Here is an 18,669-nt window from a genome sequence, read left to right on the forward strand (position 1 = left end):
GAATAGCCTGTATTTGGTTGATGGATAATAAGGTGTTGCCCTTCATTTTCTCGAGCAATTCTCATTTCATGATCTGAATTTTTAGGTCGAGTTAGACCCAAAGTCCATTTTATTTACATATATACACGAGATATACCTATCATTATTCTCGATTTACATATTATTGGCCATGTTGTCCATGCCCAAATATCTAACCTATCTCTAATCCCATGAATTTGGATTTTCTAGTTCGTTTTGAACTATGAGATGAATAAATCGAAAAAAACTGTGTAATTTGATGAAGTGGGGAAATATAGTTTAAAATTGTTTATGGGGTTTGTTTGATTGATAAATATAAAATGATTTAATTATTTTATCACAGACATCATATTTCAAATATTGATTAAAAGAGTGACTACCATGATTATTAGCAGAAGAAAGTACTAAAAGCAGAACAAGTAATGGAGATGTAGATATGGAAGCAGCAATGTCGAAGTATTCTTCTCAGAACTTGAAAACCCTTTTCAGCATAAAGTCCCCAGTCATTTCAAGAACCATTGTAGCGTTGCCATTTTCAACTTCCCCTTCTTCATCCGCCGCGATTCTCAATGCCAAGAACTGCAGCGAAGCCATGCGGCTTTACGATTCAGCAATTGTAAAAACAGACCCAACAAAGGATCTTACATTACACTCAGCCATTATTCATTATTTAACCCGAGCAAGATTGTATCTTGACGCCAGGTGTTTGATAAAACGACTCATTGAAAATCTTAGAAAAAACAGCAACCCCAGAAAGGTTTGTTCTTTAGTTTTCAATGATCTAGGTAAAATAGACTCTGGGTCTAGCTGTAATGTGTTTGGGGTGTTGATTATTGCGTTATCTGAAATGGGTTTTGTTGATGACGCTTACTGGGTGTACCAAAAGATGGGAAAGTTGCCTCCTTTACATGCTTGTAATGCTCTTTTACATGGGTATGTAAAAATGGGTAAGTTTGAATTCATGTGGGGTATGTATAGGAATATGCTATCCTTTGGGTTATGTCCTAGTGTGGTGACATATGGAGTATTGATTGATGCATGCTGTCTTAAAGGTGAGATTTTGAAAGCTAAAACGCTATATGATGAAATGGCTGAGAAAGGAATTCAACCAAATATTGTGACATATACCACTATGATTCGTGGGTTTTGCAATCAGAATAAGATACAGGAAGCTGAAAGCATGTTCAGCAAGATGTGGGAGATGGGAGTTATGCCTAATCTTTGCACTTATAATACTCTAATGGATGGCTATAGCAAGAAGGCTGATACTGGAAGAGCCTTTCAACTTTATCAAAATATGTTGAAGCATGGAATTCTTCCAAATGTTGTTACTTTTGGTACCTTGATCGATCCGCTTTGTAAAGTGGGTGAAGTAATAACAGCAAGAAATTTATTAGCATGTATGGTAAAGTTTGGGGTAGGTCCCAATTTACTTATCTATAATTGTCTGATTGATGGCTGTTGTAATTGGTATGATATGTCAACCGCACTAGAGATGCATTCTGAGATGGAAAAGTTTGGTATTTCTCCGGATGTTGTGACTTATGGTACACTGATAAAAGGTTATTGTAAGCTGGGGAAAGTAGACGAAGCTGAGAGGTTTTTGCTTAAAATGGACGCTGCAGGGGTCGTCGTGAACTCTGTGATTTACAATCAGCTGATTGATAGGTATTGCAAGGACAGAAATATGGACAAGGCTTTGGCATTGTGTTCTCATATGATAGAGAAAGGTGTCCAGCCCAATGTAGTCACTTTCTCTGTATTGATAGATGGTTTTGGTAAGATAGGGGATCTAGAAGCTGCAATGGGTGTCTATACCGAAATGATTATTAAAGGCTTGAAGCCTGATGTGGTTGCTTATACAGCATTGATTGATGGTCATTTCAAAAAAGGAAACACAATAGCTGCTCTAAGGCTTCATAAGGAGATGGCGGAGGCTGGAGTTGCTCCTAACGCTTTGACTTTTACTTGTTTGGTTGATGGATTTCTCAAGAATGGAATGATTAGTGACGCAATCAATTTTTTCTTGAAAATAAGCAGTTCTGGATCTATAGGAGTCGAAGTAGACTGCAGTAATGGTGTTCTTTCTTTCCCTAATAATGTTACTTATTCTGCGTTAATCCATGGTCTATGCAAAGATGGGCAGTATTTCAAAGCCAATAAGTTTTTCGTGGATCTACGACGCAATGGTCTGTATCCAGATTTATCCACTTATGCCATGATGATACAACGTCATTTCGAGGCCAGGCACATAACTCATGTCATGATGCTAAAGGCAGATATGTTAAAGACTGGTTTTATGCCTAATCTTGTCATGTACAAGATCTTGCTCAAGGGGTACCGAGACATGGTTGATCTCAGTTCAACTCGGAAGTGTTATGAGGAATTAAAAGATTTAGGTTTAGTTTGTTCCGGAGCATCTCCTAATGCAAAACCTCCAGGATCCTGTAAATAGCAGTTCCCTGTTGACTTAACTAATTATTCTGTTAGAGGCATCCTTGTCCGTAAAATTCAGTATCTTCTGAGTTGCACCAGCTTTTTGAGTTGTGCTGATTATAGATGAGTATCTCTGGGGAGCTATCGATTTTGCAGTTAGGGAAAAGAGCGAAGAGCAACTGAAGTGAGCAACCTCAAACTTCTGGATTGGAGCATCACCAAAGCTCAAGTGTCCCCTCGGATTACATCTGCAGCAAAATTTATAGTTTCCAATGGCCATTATCTCGCAGAGGATATGGAGAAGCTGGACCCGGTATTGAAAGAGTTGTCTGATGCTATATGCACAATCAATAAGAGGCAGGAAACGCGAAATGTCATTTCACTGCAGGCAACATGACTGCGAGCCTCCTGGCCTAAGTTGTTTTAGCATCAAGTTTTGGTCTTACAATTCAAGGAGAAAACCATACATCTTGATGATGCAACTTCATAACTGCAAAAAGTGTCCAGGCATTGTTGTAAGTTTCAAACAAATACAACTCCTATTCAAGTATGTGCAGCTAGAGCTGATTTTGAAGCTAAGCGCGCGCAGGTGTAAATTACTAGATACTTCCATTCATGTTTCTTTGGGTTGGAGTTCTTTGTGATATGCTTCTAACTTCTAAGATCTGTTTGAATATACTGTAGTTCCTCTCCTAGTTGGCTAGTTTCACATAGTATATACATACAGATTCAAGTCCCACAAAAGAAAAAAAAAGATTAAAACGACTTTATCCAATCTTAACTAACTAATTATAATCAGAACTTTCTATAATAATCCTCTATAATATATTTTATTATATTATATGTTTCTATGCAGCCAAAAAATTATCTGAACAAATGATGTAGTTATAAAGAAGTTTGATAGTAATTTCTTAGTTTCTTATGGATATATGAATTCCATTTAGGTGGAGCCCTATCAAATTGGGGATGGATATTACTCATTATACTATAAATTTAATTAATTGGTTTTTGATTATGTCAATTGTCAATGTCGACATAACGATATATATAATAGGGAAGACGTGAAAATGTTTGATAACATATTTTATTAAACCCAATAATATTTTAGTGTTTAAATATATGGAGAATTGTTTGACGTGAGCCCTCATGATTGGTAGAAAATTCTCCAAAATTAAAAAATGCAGATACAAGTCATAACATTCTATATGATAATCCAAGTGGATATTCAAGTCATTTTTTTCTTCATTTTAAAATCCACATCTCTTTTTCTTAAATTTAAGTTAAATCATAGAAAGATCTTGAGAAATTTAAATTAAAAAAATGCTATAGATTCCAAAATTCAAATCTTGAAATAAATATATAAAAGTAAAAGAACAGCATATCGACAAATTTTGTTCATTATCTTAGGATTAATGTATGTAACGTGCACTTCTCAATTCTATATTTATCATATATATATATATATATATATATATATATGGTGACATCGGGAGGTTAACTTTTTTCTATAATAAATATGGTTACTTTTGGCAAAATTGATATATAGATCAATTGATGGTAGTAAACAAGCAAAATATATACTCCACATCCCAAAAAGAGATTATTTTCTTGTTAGTCCGTTACTTCCTAAAGAAATATTTTCTAATCTTTTCGTTTACGTCTCATGATAAATATATCAAATTTTATATTCGTACAAAAATATAGTATGACAATTTTAAGATCACACATTTTGAAAGACTTATAATCACATAAATATTATAACATATTTGAACATCAAGTATTAATTTTTTTTTTCTTGAATTTCATACTCGGTTTTCATACTCGGTGAACTTAACGTCATACGAATTGAAATTTAAAAGAATATTCCATTGTTTAGGGAAATCAGTGTATATTCTATAAGAATTTAGTAAATGTTTGGTTGAAATGGATTTTTTGTTAGTAATTGAGTATTATTTCTTTTTGTATGTACCTCATATGTTCTTATCTAATGATTTAAACGAAGAAGAATCTTTAACACTGTTTTCATTGTGACGAAAACGAATATTTATTATATTGTTCCTTGTATATCAGCCAACAGATTGTAATCGTGTATTTTTTATTGAAAAATAATAATAATCAGTAGTGGGGTGAGTATGACAAAAAATAAGAATATATTGTGGCGTCACAATAGAATGTTTGTCCCAAAAGTTAATTAACAAATTGACATGTGTAAAAATCTAATGCTACCTAAAATTCACTGTTTTATAATTAGGGATTCTGGCACACACTTTGAAAGTAGATAAGTCCTCACACGATTGTGATATTTTGAGATGATATAAGTGGTATAGGGTAGAGCGGGGCGGACAAGGTAGGACGAAGCAGAACAAGACGAGAGTTAATTTAAATCGTTTTATCTTATTTAGATTTGTTTATTACTTATGATCGACATCGTCTTAGGTAGATAGTAATAGTAAATTATGAAGAGTAAAATAGCGTGATTGAGATTTTAACTTGCTTGATTCAACCTCTATTAACATTATATTAAAACTAAATATTTGATTAGGTATAAATTTAATGAAGTAGATAAGTCCTCATGGCTATGATATTTTGAGATAATATAAGCGGTATAGGATAGAGCGGGGCGAGACAAGGTAGGACAAAGTGAAACAGGACGAGAGTAAATTTAGGACAAGGTAGGACGAAGTGAAACAGGACGAAAGTGAATTTAAATCGTCTTATCTTACCTTGTTTAGATTTTTTTATTATTTAGAATTGATTCGTCTCTGTTAGGTAGTAACAATAAATTATGAAGAGTAAAATAGCGTGATTGAGATTTTAACTCACTTGATTTAACCTCTATTAATATTATATTAAAAATTAATATTTGATTAGGTATAAATTTGATGAAGTAGATTATAAGTACTCACACGTTGTGATATTTCAAGACAATATAAGCGGTATAGGATAGAGAGGGCGGGGACAAGGTAGGACGAAGCAAAACAGGACGAGAGTGATTTAAAATCGTCTTATCTTACTTTGTTTAGATTTGTTTATTATTTAGGATTGATTTCGTCTTTGTTAAGTAGTAATAGTAAATTATAAAGAGTAAAATAGCGTGATTAAGATTTTAACTCGCTTGATTTAACCTCTATTAACATTATATTAAAAATTAATATTTGATTGAATATAAATTTGATGAAGTAGATAAGTCCTCACACGTTGTGATATTTTGAGATAATACAAGTGGTATAGGGTAGAGCGGGCAAGACAAGGTAGGACGAAGCTAAACATGACGAGATTGAATCTAAGTCGTCTTATCTTATCTTATTTAGATTTGTTTATTATTTAGGATTGATTGGTCTTTGTTAATGTAAGAATAGTAATAATGAAGAGTATCATCCAAAAAAAAAAGTAATGATGAAAAATAGTAAAATAGTGTGATTGAGATTTTAATTCGCCTAATCTGACTTTTTTAACATATATATTAAAAAAACATTTATTTGGGTATAAACTTGATGAAGTATAACATAGGTGGTGATATTAGTTAATTTATCTTTCCAATTAATTTGATATACTTTTAGTTAAAATGACACATATTTTTGTAACTTGTTTTGTTCCATGCTTAGTGGGAGCAAATGATCATAATAAAAAACTTTATGAAACAAAAGTTGTTTTCCTCCTCTTTTTTTTTTCTAGACATTAAAATAACAAAATGTCCACAACCATTTCTTTTGTGTGTGGAAAATATTACTATATGACATGTAAAATACTTGAAAGTCTTTGACTATCACAAAGAGAGAGATTAAGAAAATTACAAGTCACATCTCATATCGAAGTGGATATATAATACTTCCTCGATTCAATTTATTTGTTCAATTTTAATTTGATTAGTCATTAAAATAAATTTTATTATTTCAACTTAAAATATATAAAATATATTATATCTTTTAATAGAGTGAACTTAAATATATTGTGTAAAAAATTAAAAATAAAGCTTAGCTTTAAAAAAAAAGAAACAAATTAAAATGTTTGCATTTCGATTGATATGGTTCGATTTTGAAGTTTATCGGTTTGACTTATTGATTATTAGTTAGAGATGTTAAACCGTTATAGAACCATTAAAATATTGACTTATCAGTTATTGATCATTATTAGTTCGGTTGTCGTTTAACTGTCAAGACTTAACAAAAAAAATATAAAATCACTTAAAAACAAGGTGACTAACCAAATGAACCATGCACATGAGTTCACAAGTTACATCTTTTTTAAAAACAAATACTTTTACATGACGGAATAACCAAGAGTTTGGGACAATCAAAAATAAAAGTAGAAAACCAAACTCTAAGTCAAGGACTTTATATACAAAATGGTTTAAATATAATTATCAAACATATTATCGCGTTATCAATTAACCCGTTAAGAAAAAATTTAAAACCGTTAAAAATTGAAAAACTTGATAATAAATAAATCAGATTGTTATCAAAACGCAAAACCAATAACTTTTTTTTAGTTTAAACTATCGATTTCGATTCGATTTTGAAGAATGGAATACATTTTTTGACAAAATATAGTTTGGTTGATTAGGATGAGGTTGACTTGAAATTTTTTGTTGTGTTTAGGAATAAAGGGAAATGAGATTAATTGAAGTGACCCTTTTAGAACATTAAGAAGAATATGAGTGTACCTTTAATTTTCTCTCCCTTTTTTTTTATCATCAAAAGAGGAATATTACCTGATTTTACTATTACTTATAAGAGGAAAATTTCTTTGGAAAATACTATCAAATAATGCCAAGATTAAAAGGGCAATATTCTTGCTTCTGTCACCAATCGACAAAAAAGGTAGCTAGATGCACTAAAGCTCCTGTTATGCACAGGATCCAGAAAAGGATTCGATCAGAAGGATTTATTATACACATAATCTTATATTGTTTATCAATCGAACAACTATTAATAAAAAGATCGAAGCACAATTAGTATATGAAATAATATTTTTGAATCATGACATATAACTAAACACAAATAGTAGAGATGGAATAGAGTTTAGTTTTTCCATAGAAAAAAACAACAGTGAAAAGATCACAGTCACCAACTTTTGATCTCCCACAGTTTCATGCTTACACCATTCAGTACTATTTATATAACTTCAACATCACCATCTAATAAGTTGCCCAGAAACAAAAAGCAACAAAACATTAACATACTAATAGTATTTTATGCGATAGATTTAACTTATATTCACTGACAGTATAAACGAATCTTTACACCATCAGTGCAACAACCCTGGTGCCATAAGCTATATAATACTGTCTGCAATAACTAAAGTTGTACCTCTTTCCTGCTCTTTTTTCTGTTTTTTTTTTTTTTCTGTTTTTTGGGTTTTTTGACTTATTTGGCATTCTTGTTTCAAGATAATTCAGCAACTCCAGAGACAATCAAGACCCTGTAATCCAACCATACCTGCTGATGGCACCTGATCTTCAAGAAACCTTCTTTTCATTTCAAGATTTGATACGACTGAGGTGATATCAGTATTCATGTCAGTGCTAATTACCCCTGTTTCTTGGGGTACATTAAAAATGTCCTCTTTCTTGAAATTCAGACCATAGCTGTCAAGTGAAGTCCTTAGAAGAATTGAAGGATCTTGAACCCCAAATGAAGCTGGATTATTAGTAGTAGTGAATGGAGCTATTTGGTTACAAGAAAATGTATTTGGAACAAGAGAAGTTGTAGGGTAACTATCCATTGGATTTGACAGAAGAGGGAAACAGTTGTTTTGAGCAGTGAGAAAATTGGAGAAGCAGTGCACGTGGCTGGATTTCGAAGCAGTAGCAGTAGCAGAATCTGTCAATGGTGGCAGAAATGAATTCCCCATTTCATTTTCATTAGAATTCAGTTTCAAAAGCCCTGAAATGTGGATTTTCTTTCCACCACTGCTCTTTTGAAACACTCTGCAAATCACCCATTCATTCTACAAAAAAAGAAGAAAAAAAAAAGGAATCTTGATTAAAAACACAACGATAAACATATAGAGAACAGAATGTACACAGACCTTATCTGCTTGAATGTTAGATTATGTGTACCTTTGCTGTCTTTGGCAGATTTTGAAGAGACAATTTTCCTTCTAATCTAAATTCATGAATAACCCAATTTGTCTTTTCACCTTTTGGAGCTCTCCCTTTGTAGAAAACCAGAGTTTTCTTCATACCAACCAATGATTTTCCCCTGAAAATCTCTCTGTCTTTTCCAGTAGCTTTCCAATACCCTGCAGCAGTTGCCCTGTTTGTTCTCAGCCCTGTTGGATACTTCTTGTCTCTCACACAGAAAAAATACCATTCTTTTTCCCCCATTTTCGCCTTCCCTACATTCAAACACAACAACAAAAAATCAAGCTGAGGTCGGCTATATGAATCTCGCTTCGTTAAAAAAAAAAAAACCTTACATGGAAGGTCCCAAGGTTCAACTTTGTTCAAATCAACATCACCAATAGCAATAGCAACGAAATTAGTATCCACAACTTTGTTAGACAAATAATGAGTGATCAATTCTTCATCAGTTGGATGAAATCGAAATCCAGGTGGTAACTCCATCTGATCATCATCCTTAACAACTCCTGAATAATTCTCCATCACTACAATTTATGCAAAAAATTAATTTTACACTAGAATTTTTTTCATGAGTCACCAGCTGGCTTTGAAATAAAGTGATAAAAATTGTTTTTTTTTTTTTGCCAAACAAGTATAAGAAAAACCAGGAGCTAAAATAGTAAATCAAGAATGGAGAAGATGGAAAAATTAAGGATAGAGAGAATCCATGGGAACTAACCTGAAAGATTGAAAAAAAGAAGTAACAAGAATACAAGGCCATAAATAGAGTTTTTTGTGTGAGATAGATACGTGAAGTTAAAGGAACTTATAACTATGGTGGGGTGGGTGGGGGGGTGGGGGTGGGGTTGTTTAGGTCTTCTTCTCTTCAACTCTTGCTAACTATGATACAAATGTATAATTTGACCAAATACAACTCATCCCTAAAAGTTAAAACCATGCATGTAACAATTTTCAACTGCTTTTGTCATTTTTATTATATGTTCATATTTATATAAGATTATATATAGTTACTACTACTTTTTATTTTATAACTATGGTATTCAAGTCAATTGACTAATTAATTTAATGGGGGTATTTGTAAAAACAAATTATTTATCTAATTAAGATTTGAATTTGAGATCTTTATCGTTGTATCGCATGTTTGAATGCAAGTATACAAATTTAGTTTAAAGTATGTCACATTGGATGAAAAAAAACCATGTAGCTAGTACATATAGTTAAATTTTTCTATTGTAATAGTATTGTTATTAATTTGTTTCATTATATTTTAATTACTACAACAAAATGTTTAGTGAAATGTTGTTATAAAGAATACGTGTTAATAGAGGGATCATTATACTAATGGGATAAGTTTTAGTTTTGTTAGTATATTGACTTTAAGATTGTCGTATTTTTTTATTTTTGGATTGAAATGTAGTTATTTAGTATCATATTAATTTGTGTTTGGAACTTCCACAGTGTGAATAGTTTTTTTTTTTTCCCCTTGCAGTGTGAACAGCTATGTGAAGGCTAAAAATGTTGTCTTCATGGTGGTTCCAACTGTATACCAGAACCATCCAACGTGACTTAATATTAAGTTGTTAAAAAGCAATTAAGAGAGCTTTAAATATGTATCTACTATCTTATTTTCCCAAATTAACTTTCATTAAGCCAAAAAATTAAAATTATATCACATACACTGACATCATGTATAAACACTAAAAATACTATTGTGTAAAGCTCAAAAGTCGAGTTTTATGTATAAAAAAATATTATTGAGAGCATTGCCCCAGAATAAACCCCACATATAATGTTGGATTTGTATATAATCGAGCTTTAATAAGGATATCAGTCAGTAGATGAAAACAAAAAACACTTACAAGTATATACAAAATACTTCAAGGTATGTGTGAAAAGGACTATGTATCTTCATATAATACATACAAAATTAAGGGTATACATGATGTAACTGAAAATAGATATTAAATGTGATTAATCAAAGTGAATGTGACAATTCTAATAAACACAACTTAATTTGTGCAGACCAGCATTGCGCAGAATCTTCATGCTGTTAGCTTTCAATTTAGCCAAGTCCACTCTTGCCATATCAAATATACAATTTGTCAATAAGTTTTTAAAGTTATTTAAAGTCTGTCACACTTTTAATTGGAAATATTATTTGTACTTAGAAATAGACCCATCTCAAGGCTCTATACTCTAATTATCTAAGCCCAAAGGAACTTCCCTATCTATTTTCACTTTGATGCTCAATTAGGGGCGGAGGCAGAAGTCTATAAATTATACATCTCGATTGGTTAAATTTAATTTATTTTTTTAAAAAAATTATTAAATTTAAATTCAATTATTTAGCGCTCAAATTTTATTTTTCTATAATTCAAAATTCATAAAGTTCAATTTGTTGTTAATTAAAAATTTTCTTCACCAAGGGTGTCAAATGACATTTTGGTAAGGTCAAAATGGGCTGGTCACAGATTACTTGAACTAAAACGGATTAAGTCAAAATGAACAAAATAATGGTTCATATTTCAATTTGAACTGATCAAATGATGTTTGTATTTTTTATGATTTCTTTTAATTAACTATTAATTTCTTTCGTTATTATATATATATATATATATATAACATATTAAAAAATATTTTTGTAAAATTCTTTTGATAAGTTTTCTTATGTTGGAAATTAAAATATATGAATAGTTATTCATTAATGCGGGCAAATTTAAATGGATTGGACAAATTTACCTCTCCTACTTTATATTATCAAGTATATGTATTAGTTAGAAAGTTAATTATCATTTAGCTAAATTTATGGGAAGTCATATGGTTACAATATGGGTCTAGGAAGTTCAGCTAATTGAAGATACTCTTTTGGACTCAACTTGATTAATTGTCTTTATGTAGATGCAAAAAAAGATAAGTATTGAAGTCATCTTTGTCTTTATAAAAAATACTTTGTTATGGTGGGGGTTGTTTAAAAGATGAGTGTAGCTATATTTCATGTGGGACTTATGCTCATAGTACTTTTGGGCCACTTTTACTATTACTTGCATGTAAATGACAAACAAATTAAAATTGTTCTAGCAAGTACCTTTACCATAATGATATTTGTAAGTCCAAATTTTTTTTGGTTTTAAGAAGAATTGACTTCAGGATCATTTGTGTGAATGACCATCCTCCAAACTAATTGAGTTATCCCAAAGGATATTTTGATAAGTTTTGTATAGGTTAATTTAGCGTTCATATGCAATATAAATTGACGCTTTAAGAAAGATTGATTTCAGAATTATTCGTGTGAATGACCACCCTCCAAACTAACGGAGTTAGAATACCTACCTTTACCCACCCAAAGTTTGAGCAAGTTGGCCATTTGCTTTAAAAGAAAATGAGAAATTGAAATCCGTTTTGTTAATTTCCAAAAGCAAAATTAAGAAAAAAAAATTATAAAAGAATTAATGAATTTCTTATTATGCATGCACCAATTGTATAATCACTTTTGAAGCTTATGAAACAGAAAAAAAATGTGATAGAGAACACTTTATTCCATTTATTATGCTAGAAAGATACATAATTGTTGCACAATACTAAGAAAATTCCAGCTTTACAATGCAAATTGATTTTGTGTAAATGTCTATATCTCTATATACTTCATCAATCTCAAAATATTTATTATATTTTTTATTTACACAACTCTTAAAAAATACTACTATTAATTAACTATGAGAGATGTTTAACTTTTTTATCCTTATTTATATGTTAAATGTATAAGCCTTATTTATTTATACTTAATAGATGTCCTCTTAAGTGCATCTGTTTTCATTAAGATTTATATACTTAATTGGTCTTCAACTCTTCATAGATTTTTATCATTATAATCTTGAATAAGTAATATTTTCGTGTGGAATAATATTCTCTATCACTCTATCAACAATCATCAGTCGATCACCTTCATTAACCACATCTATCATCATAATCACCACACACATTGTAGACCACCTACTACCATCGTAGACCACCTACTACCATCGTCAAGTTCCGACCACCTTTGCCATCACGATCATCACTATTAATCACTATGCATATTTACCGCATTTATCATTATAATTATATCAATTACCATCATCATTATTGCCACCACCATCTCCCATTACTATCACCTCTACGGTAAATTAATTCCTACTATCAATCAAATCTACCATCTCAATTAACACCACTGCCAACTATCATCAATCACCACATATTTTTTCGACATCAGCATCTCTGTCGTTACCGCTACTGTCACCGTCACCGCTACTGATACCGTCACCTATATATCTTTCTATTGACACATTGAAGCGGACAAAACATAATAAAAATTTATTATAATATACCATAGATAAGTAAAAATAAACTGTAATCTTATAAAAACCACTTTTTCCATTTTCAAAATAATCTATAGGCGTACAAAAAAAGTTAAAAACTCTTTTCTTTTGAGTATAAATATAAATGTATATACTAGAAAACCAATTATGGAAGGGACAAATGTCAAAGTTTACCTTTAAAAGGAAAATGTAACCTCTTTTGATACTCCATTTAAAAAGTAGTTTAAATAGTCAAACTATAGCTCGTAGGATCAGAGTACAAAAAGGCATCTCAATGAAGATAAAAAAGAAAAACTTTAGTGCCGCCACAGCCAATGAAGAATTTAAGAACCTCACGCAACTTATACAAATTTAAATTACCATGATATTTGATTACAAATCGATCAAATTTTAATAAAAAAATTAATAGTATAAATAGAAAATTCAGTGTATTTTCATAAATAAAATATACGTAGATTTTATTTTTATCACGTAGAGATAGTATAAAATATGCAAATATACAACTATAGTCTATATTTTGGTGCACTAGCCAACTATCACTATAAGATGGTGATTGAGTAGTGTGTTTTGTCTTCTTATTGATGCTAAGCTTTTTTGATGGTGTATCTATATTTTGTTGAGGTCTAAGACTATATTGCACATCACTTTTATATGATTAGGAGATCATATTATATGTTTTATTAGGTACGTGGCATACTTATAATATTTAACTGCGATTAATTATAACTCTCTCTTTTAACCAATGGATACAAAAGTGCCAGCTTCACAATTCTCATGATCCTGAGGTTAGTGAGTTATTTTGACTACATATCATTGAATAAACACGTTCCAATTATTTATTGACACCTAAATTAAAAGAAAGTTGACGAGGTGGGAGAAGGGGAGTGAAATCAAACTCTCATCAATAACGTAAAGTTCAGATAATTAACAAACTGAACACCTAAGATTATATTTGTCGTTTAATGATTAAGCAAGTAATTAACAAATTTCACTAAGCTATTAAGTGCAAATGTTAGCGGTAAGAAAAAACAGTTAAATCTATTGCTTTTTAGATATGAATCTTAATATCTTATGCTTAAATTCTTTAAAATTACTTTTTTGTGAAGTGGACAATAGAACAGCGTAGCACTCTCACCCACTGAAGGAAAAAAAGCTCAATTATTTGAATATATGTTTGGTTCAACTAATGAAGCAATGATATCATGTTAGTGTTGAAATACACTAGTATTACAAATATTACAAGTATAATAATTAATTTCTTAAATCGGCATATTAAATCAAAACTACACAAACAAACTGAAACGGAAGAATCAAAATTGATATATGATGGATTTGCTACTACTTATAATTGATACCTTATAAAACAGAGAGGAAAATTCAAGAACTTGATGCAGTATGGATTAACCATTTATAATGAATCCAGAACATATTATACTTTTGATGGTCCTCTTTCGTTCCTTCTCCAAAAAAAAGTGTTGAAACGAATGTAACATGTACGATTTTATACGATACAGTTCATGTTTATATACATGTGATTGCGTTTTCTGTCAAGTCAAACAATATTCAATGATCCAGCTAGCTAAGTGTTTGATTAGGTTCTTCAGTATAATATTTAAAATTTCACTAATTATTCACATACCGAAAATTGTATATATTTGGTTAAGCATGGAAACGTGTTATATGTGTTTGTTATGGCCTAAAGAGAATTCCCCACTTAATCATTGTGTAGCTTAAACGGGAGTCAATTTATAGAAGCTACAAGGATCGATCTATGATGGTAACGTACTTGAAGTGGGCTAACGTTGGTAGGATATTCAACATGAAACAATAAGAATTAGATTAGACCTAGTCATAAAGAAAAACAAATAAATTTTTAGTTGTAGGATACCTATACTATAATTCCTTGTTATCCTTCCTTCCGTCGAATTTCGAGTTTATCTTTTGATTATAAGTTCTTCGTAGGTCTTTTGAACATTTTAAGTTACCAATTATAATGACTTATAGTACTTTTTATGTTTGTATCTTTTTTTTTTAAAAAAAAAAATAATATATTTTTACCAAAAAAAAGTAGATCTTCCGCAGAAACGATATTTGCTGGAAAGAATAAAAAAACTGGCCCATGCAGGTCTCGAACCTGCGACCTTCGCGTTATTAGCACGACGCTCTAACCAACTGAGCTAATGGGCCAGATGTTATTCAATTGTCGTATATTTATCAAGTAGAATCAAAAGCATCAACTGTTCTGTTACAAACCATGAGCTAATAATCAAACATATTTCACTTATATAAGATTTTAGATAATAGGCCCTTTAACCCTTCGAAAAAGATTAAGAAATAAATCCAAATATTCACCATAACCCTACCTCTGATATTAGAAAAAAAACAATTTTTTTTTTTTTTTTTTAAAAATAATCTCTTATGATCACTTACAAATTGAATATTAAAAAAGTGACTTTTTTATATTTCTTACAAGCACTAATAACAATTTATCTCGTAAAAAGACATAAAATTGTAGAAAGTTGCAAAATCAAATCTGCGTAGCGGAAAGTGGACCCTTTATGTTGTCATGTTTTTCCCATATCACAAATTAAAGATATTAATAGTAGTATATATACTTACTTCTGTAATAAATAAAGTTATAAAAAGAGTCATCTTTAATTATTGAGTCGAATGAAAATAAGAAACATGCATGGTGGCATGAAGATGTTTGCTTCGATAAAAATGGTAAATAGTTAGTGGAATTCTTATCCAAATAATAAAAGAGACAAAGTCTACTTACTACACAGTGAATAAACTAACAGCCAAATATGCCTAAAACTCATAATAATATAACACTGATTGGCATGTTCCCATTTTTTGGATTCTTTGTATCTCATCATCTGTTTTAATCATCTAAAACTTGACAAAAATACAAGAAATGTCAATTCAATTACACACCTTGGGTTAAGGATGAAGTATTTATCATTCCATCACAACTCTTGTTGGTCCATCAAATCATTTTTCAGCGATAGTAAATAACTTATTTTATTATCAACATTGTAAATCTTATATTTTAAGAAAGCATACATGTAAATGTCAAAAAAAATGTACGTTCAAATAAGTTTGAATCCAATATATGCGTGTCTAAGTTGAATCCTTTAACTTGATCACTCCTCAGCTTTAAAAGGAAACACAATTTTCATTGGCCTTCCTTCTTTCCTGGTCAAAAAAGCCTGAAATCTGAATATTTTTGCCTTTTTTAGTATTTAAAATGTGTGATTGTTTCTTCTTCCATTAATTTACGGAAGAAAACACCAATCTGCAGTTGCGTCCCCCTAAATCTCTCTCTATCTATTGGAAAAAAAAGTTGATTCTTTATCCCAAAGTTAAGGTAATTAACTGTTAGATAGTACTATAAGTCTAACAACTCCTAGAACTAATTTCTTTTAGTGTCAATGGCAAGTTCATTGAGCAGTGGTTTCTCTGTTTCTGGCCCCTGTTTCAATTCCAGAGCCAAAGGGTCTGCTCATCATTGCTATTCAAATGGAAATTTGCAACTTAAAGATTTAACATCTAGAGAATTTCTAGGCAAATCCTTGAATGTATCAGACCATATACAGGTGCTTTTTATGTTTCATTCTTGTATTTTTCCCTTCTTTTTTTGAGTTTTCACTTTTGAGATCAGCAAGTGTTTTGCCAAATGTTTCAGGCACTAGAAGAAATTTGTGTTGAAAGTGGTCAGGGATGGTGGGAGAAGACACTTAAACCCAACATGGTAGAGATCAATTCAGCACAACAACATGTTGATTCATTGTTAAAGGCTGGTGATAGATTAGTCGTAATTGACTTCTACTCTCCTGATTGTGGAGGTTGCAAGACTTCACATCCAAAGGTATGGTACCAAAATGATCAAGGTATTAGTTTTTTGCAGCTGTCGTAGTCTTGGTTGATAGAATTACCTGATATTTTTGTTGGTTGAGGCGTGCCCAAGCTGAATCACACACCACAGCAGTTCTGAATGCAAATTCTGACACCTGATAATAACATCACTATTGTTACTTGATGTGTGAGTCAGCTGAATCAAATCCCAATGCCATATTCCTAAAAGTAAACTATGAAGAACTGAAAAGCATGTGCAATGTTCTGCATATCTTGCCCTTCTTCAGATTCTACAAGGGTGCACAAGGCAAAGTTTGTAGCTTCAGCTGTACTAATGCAACAGTAAGTTTTTGTAAAACAATCTTTGATTTGTCCCGTGAAGTGTACTTTCTAATTGTTGAACTTGTATATATGCAGATAAAGAAATTTAAAGATGCAGTATCAAGGTATGGGAATGAAGGGTGTGGCTTCAGTCCAGCAACAGCTCTTGAGGAATCTGAGCTTTTAGCTTTGGCCTCAATTGGACAAAAATAAAAATTAAAAAAACCATCATTTGATTCTCCAGTATTCAGGAGTACAATCTTGAAGCACAAAGTTGTTCATGACCATGAAAGAACAGATATTAGTAATATTAAGTGATTAGATGGTCTTTACAACAGGACATTTGGTAGGTATATCAACAAGAAAAGGGGTAAGTAAACAAAATATTCTTAGATTCTGTGACTAAATATCAATGGGAAAAGGTCAAAATTAATTGGAAATAGACTTCTCTACAATATGTTAATATTGGTTGCTACACTTAATTTGTACATTGGTATAGGCACCTCTACAATAGGCTGATTATACTGATGTAGATTATAATGTAAAATAGCATTACTACAAGATGTGAAGCTTTTTGATAAATAATTAAACAATTCATAGATTACAACTCAGTCTCAAACTAATTGAACAAAAATATATTTACATCACTTGCTAGAAAAAATTCCAACTTGGACAACATGTATAATCAAAACATTGAAAATCCCGGCATTGCAGGAACTGTGGAAAACACATCTGTGGGAGTAACTAGAGGACCATAAATATCACCCAATTTTTAGAGTGATCCATCACTAATCCTAATAAATTTGCTGCAACAAACTAAAATAATGCATCAAAAGTAAATGATGGCGAGGGATTATCATGGTAGTTTAAGATCCAGCAGTCCATTCTTACCGATAACAAATCCATCTGCAAGAAGAAAACCCACCAAGTTCGAAGACAAATAGATGATAAAACCAATGTATCTGATTATTTTTGGTAAAAAAAGCCTTCATCATATGTAAGAAAGTTTATCACATGTGACGCCACCGGAGCCCAACATATAAGAAGGCTTCAACAGATAGCAACATTCGAATCTCCGTTCTTAATTGACAATCATCAGGCTTGTACCAAAAGAAAAGGTAAAAAATAGCTGCAAAAAGATGATAATGGAGGAAGTAAAAAAATATCCCACACGAGAGAGCAACAGATCAAACTAAAATGACATAAATAAAATAAAAATTGTGCCTCAGAGGTAGTGACAATTACGTAAAATCATCATCTTTACATATCAAGATAATACGTACAAGAAACATCACTGGCACTTTTAGACAATGTGAAAAAAAGAACTTGTGTGATTAACCAAAGATAAAGGATAAATTGTGTTTACTGCAACCCCTCAAAAATTAAAGAAAACAGAACAACATCGTATGTGTATTAACTAGTGGTCTTAGAATCCTTCATTCTGAATTATGATGATATGAACCACAAAGATACAATTTCAAAATAACAAAGACATAGGAGCAGCATCAGAGAAAAGTAAAAAAAAATCAAATGCTTAACTTGCTGAGATGATTGATAGTTCCAATCACTTGCGATCACCTCGTATGTAACAAATGC

At 31.2% G+C, this 18,669-nt stretch overlaps 3 protein-coding genes and 1 non-coding gene across 5 annotated transcripts; 2 read left to right on the forward strand and 2 right to left on the reverse strand.

Annotated features, from left to right (window-relative positions):
• Window positions 1-19: 19 nt before the first annotated feature.
• On the forward strand, window positions 20-3,149 carry LOC101258868 (pentatricopeptide repeat-containing protein At5g61400). Its single transcript, XM_010324268.4, has one exon. The coding sequence runs from the start codon at window positions 455-457 to the stop codon at window positions 2,471-2,473; it is 2,019 nt and encodes a 672-aa protein (XP_010322570.1). The 5' UTR covers window positions 20-454; the 3' UTR covers window positions 2,474-3,149.
• Window positions 3,150-7,458: 4,309 nt separating this feature from the next.
• On the reverse strand, window positions 7,459-9,344 carry LOC101255705 (NAC domain-containing protein 100). Its single transcript, XM_004241538.5, has 4 exons — window positions 9,258-9,344; window positions 8,875-9,063; window positions 8,516-8,793; window positions 7,459-8,403 (listed from the first exon to the last, which is right to left on the reverse strand). The coding sequence occupies exons 2-4, from the start codon at window positions 9,059-9,061 to the stop codon at window positions 7,849-7,851; spliced, it is 1,020 nt and encodes a 339-aa protein (XP_004241586.1). The 5' UTR covers window positions 9,062-9,063; window positions 9,258-9,344; the 3' UTR covers window positions 7,459-7,848.
• Window positions 9,345-15,007: 5,663 nt separating this feature from the next.
• Window positions 15,008-15,081, reverse strand: TRNAI-AAU (transfer RNA isoleucine (anticodon AAU)). Its single transcript has one exon. It is a non-coding gene; the product is annotated as a tRNA-Ile (tRNA).
• Window positions 15,082-16,038: 957 nt separating this feature from the next.
• LOC101258565 (thioredoxin-like 1-2, chloroplastic) lies at window positions 16,039-18,374 on the forward strand. Of its 2 annotated transcripts, XM_069299398.1 has the most exons (4): window positions 16,099-16,493; window positions 16,583-16,765; window positions 16,949-17,094; window positions 17,170-17,680. In XM_069299398.1, the coding sequence occupies exons 1-3, from the start codon at window positions 16,329-16,331 to the stop codon at window positions 16,976-16,978; spliced, it is 378 nt and encodes a 125-aa protein (XP_069155499.1). In that variant the 5' UTR covers window positions 16,099-16,328; the 3' UTR covers window positions 16,979-17,094; window positions 17,170-17,680. The 2 variants fall into 2 exon arrangements, with proteins under 2 accessions (XP_069155498.1, XP_069155499.1); XM_069299397.1 differs by having other exon boundaries at window positions 16,039-16,493; window positions 16,583-17,094; window positions 17,170-18,374.
• Window positions 18,375-18,669: the final 295 nt, after the last annotated feature.

This window comes from Solanum lycopersicum, chromosome 6, assembly GCF_036512215.1.
Source record: "Solanum lycopersicum chromosome 6, SLM_r2.1".
NCBI classification, from domain to species: domain Eukaryota; kingdom Viridiplantae; phylum Streptophyta; class Magnoliopsida; order Solanales; family Solanaceae; genus Solanum; species Solanum lycopersicum.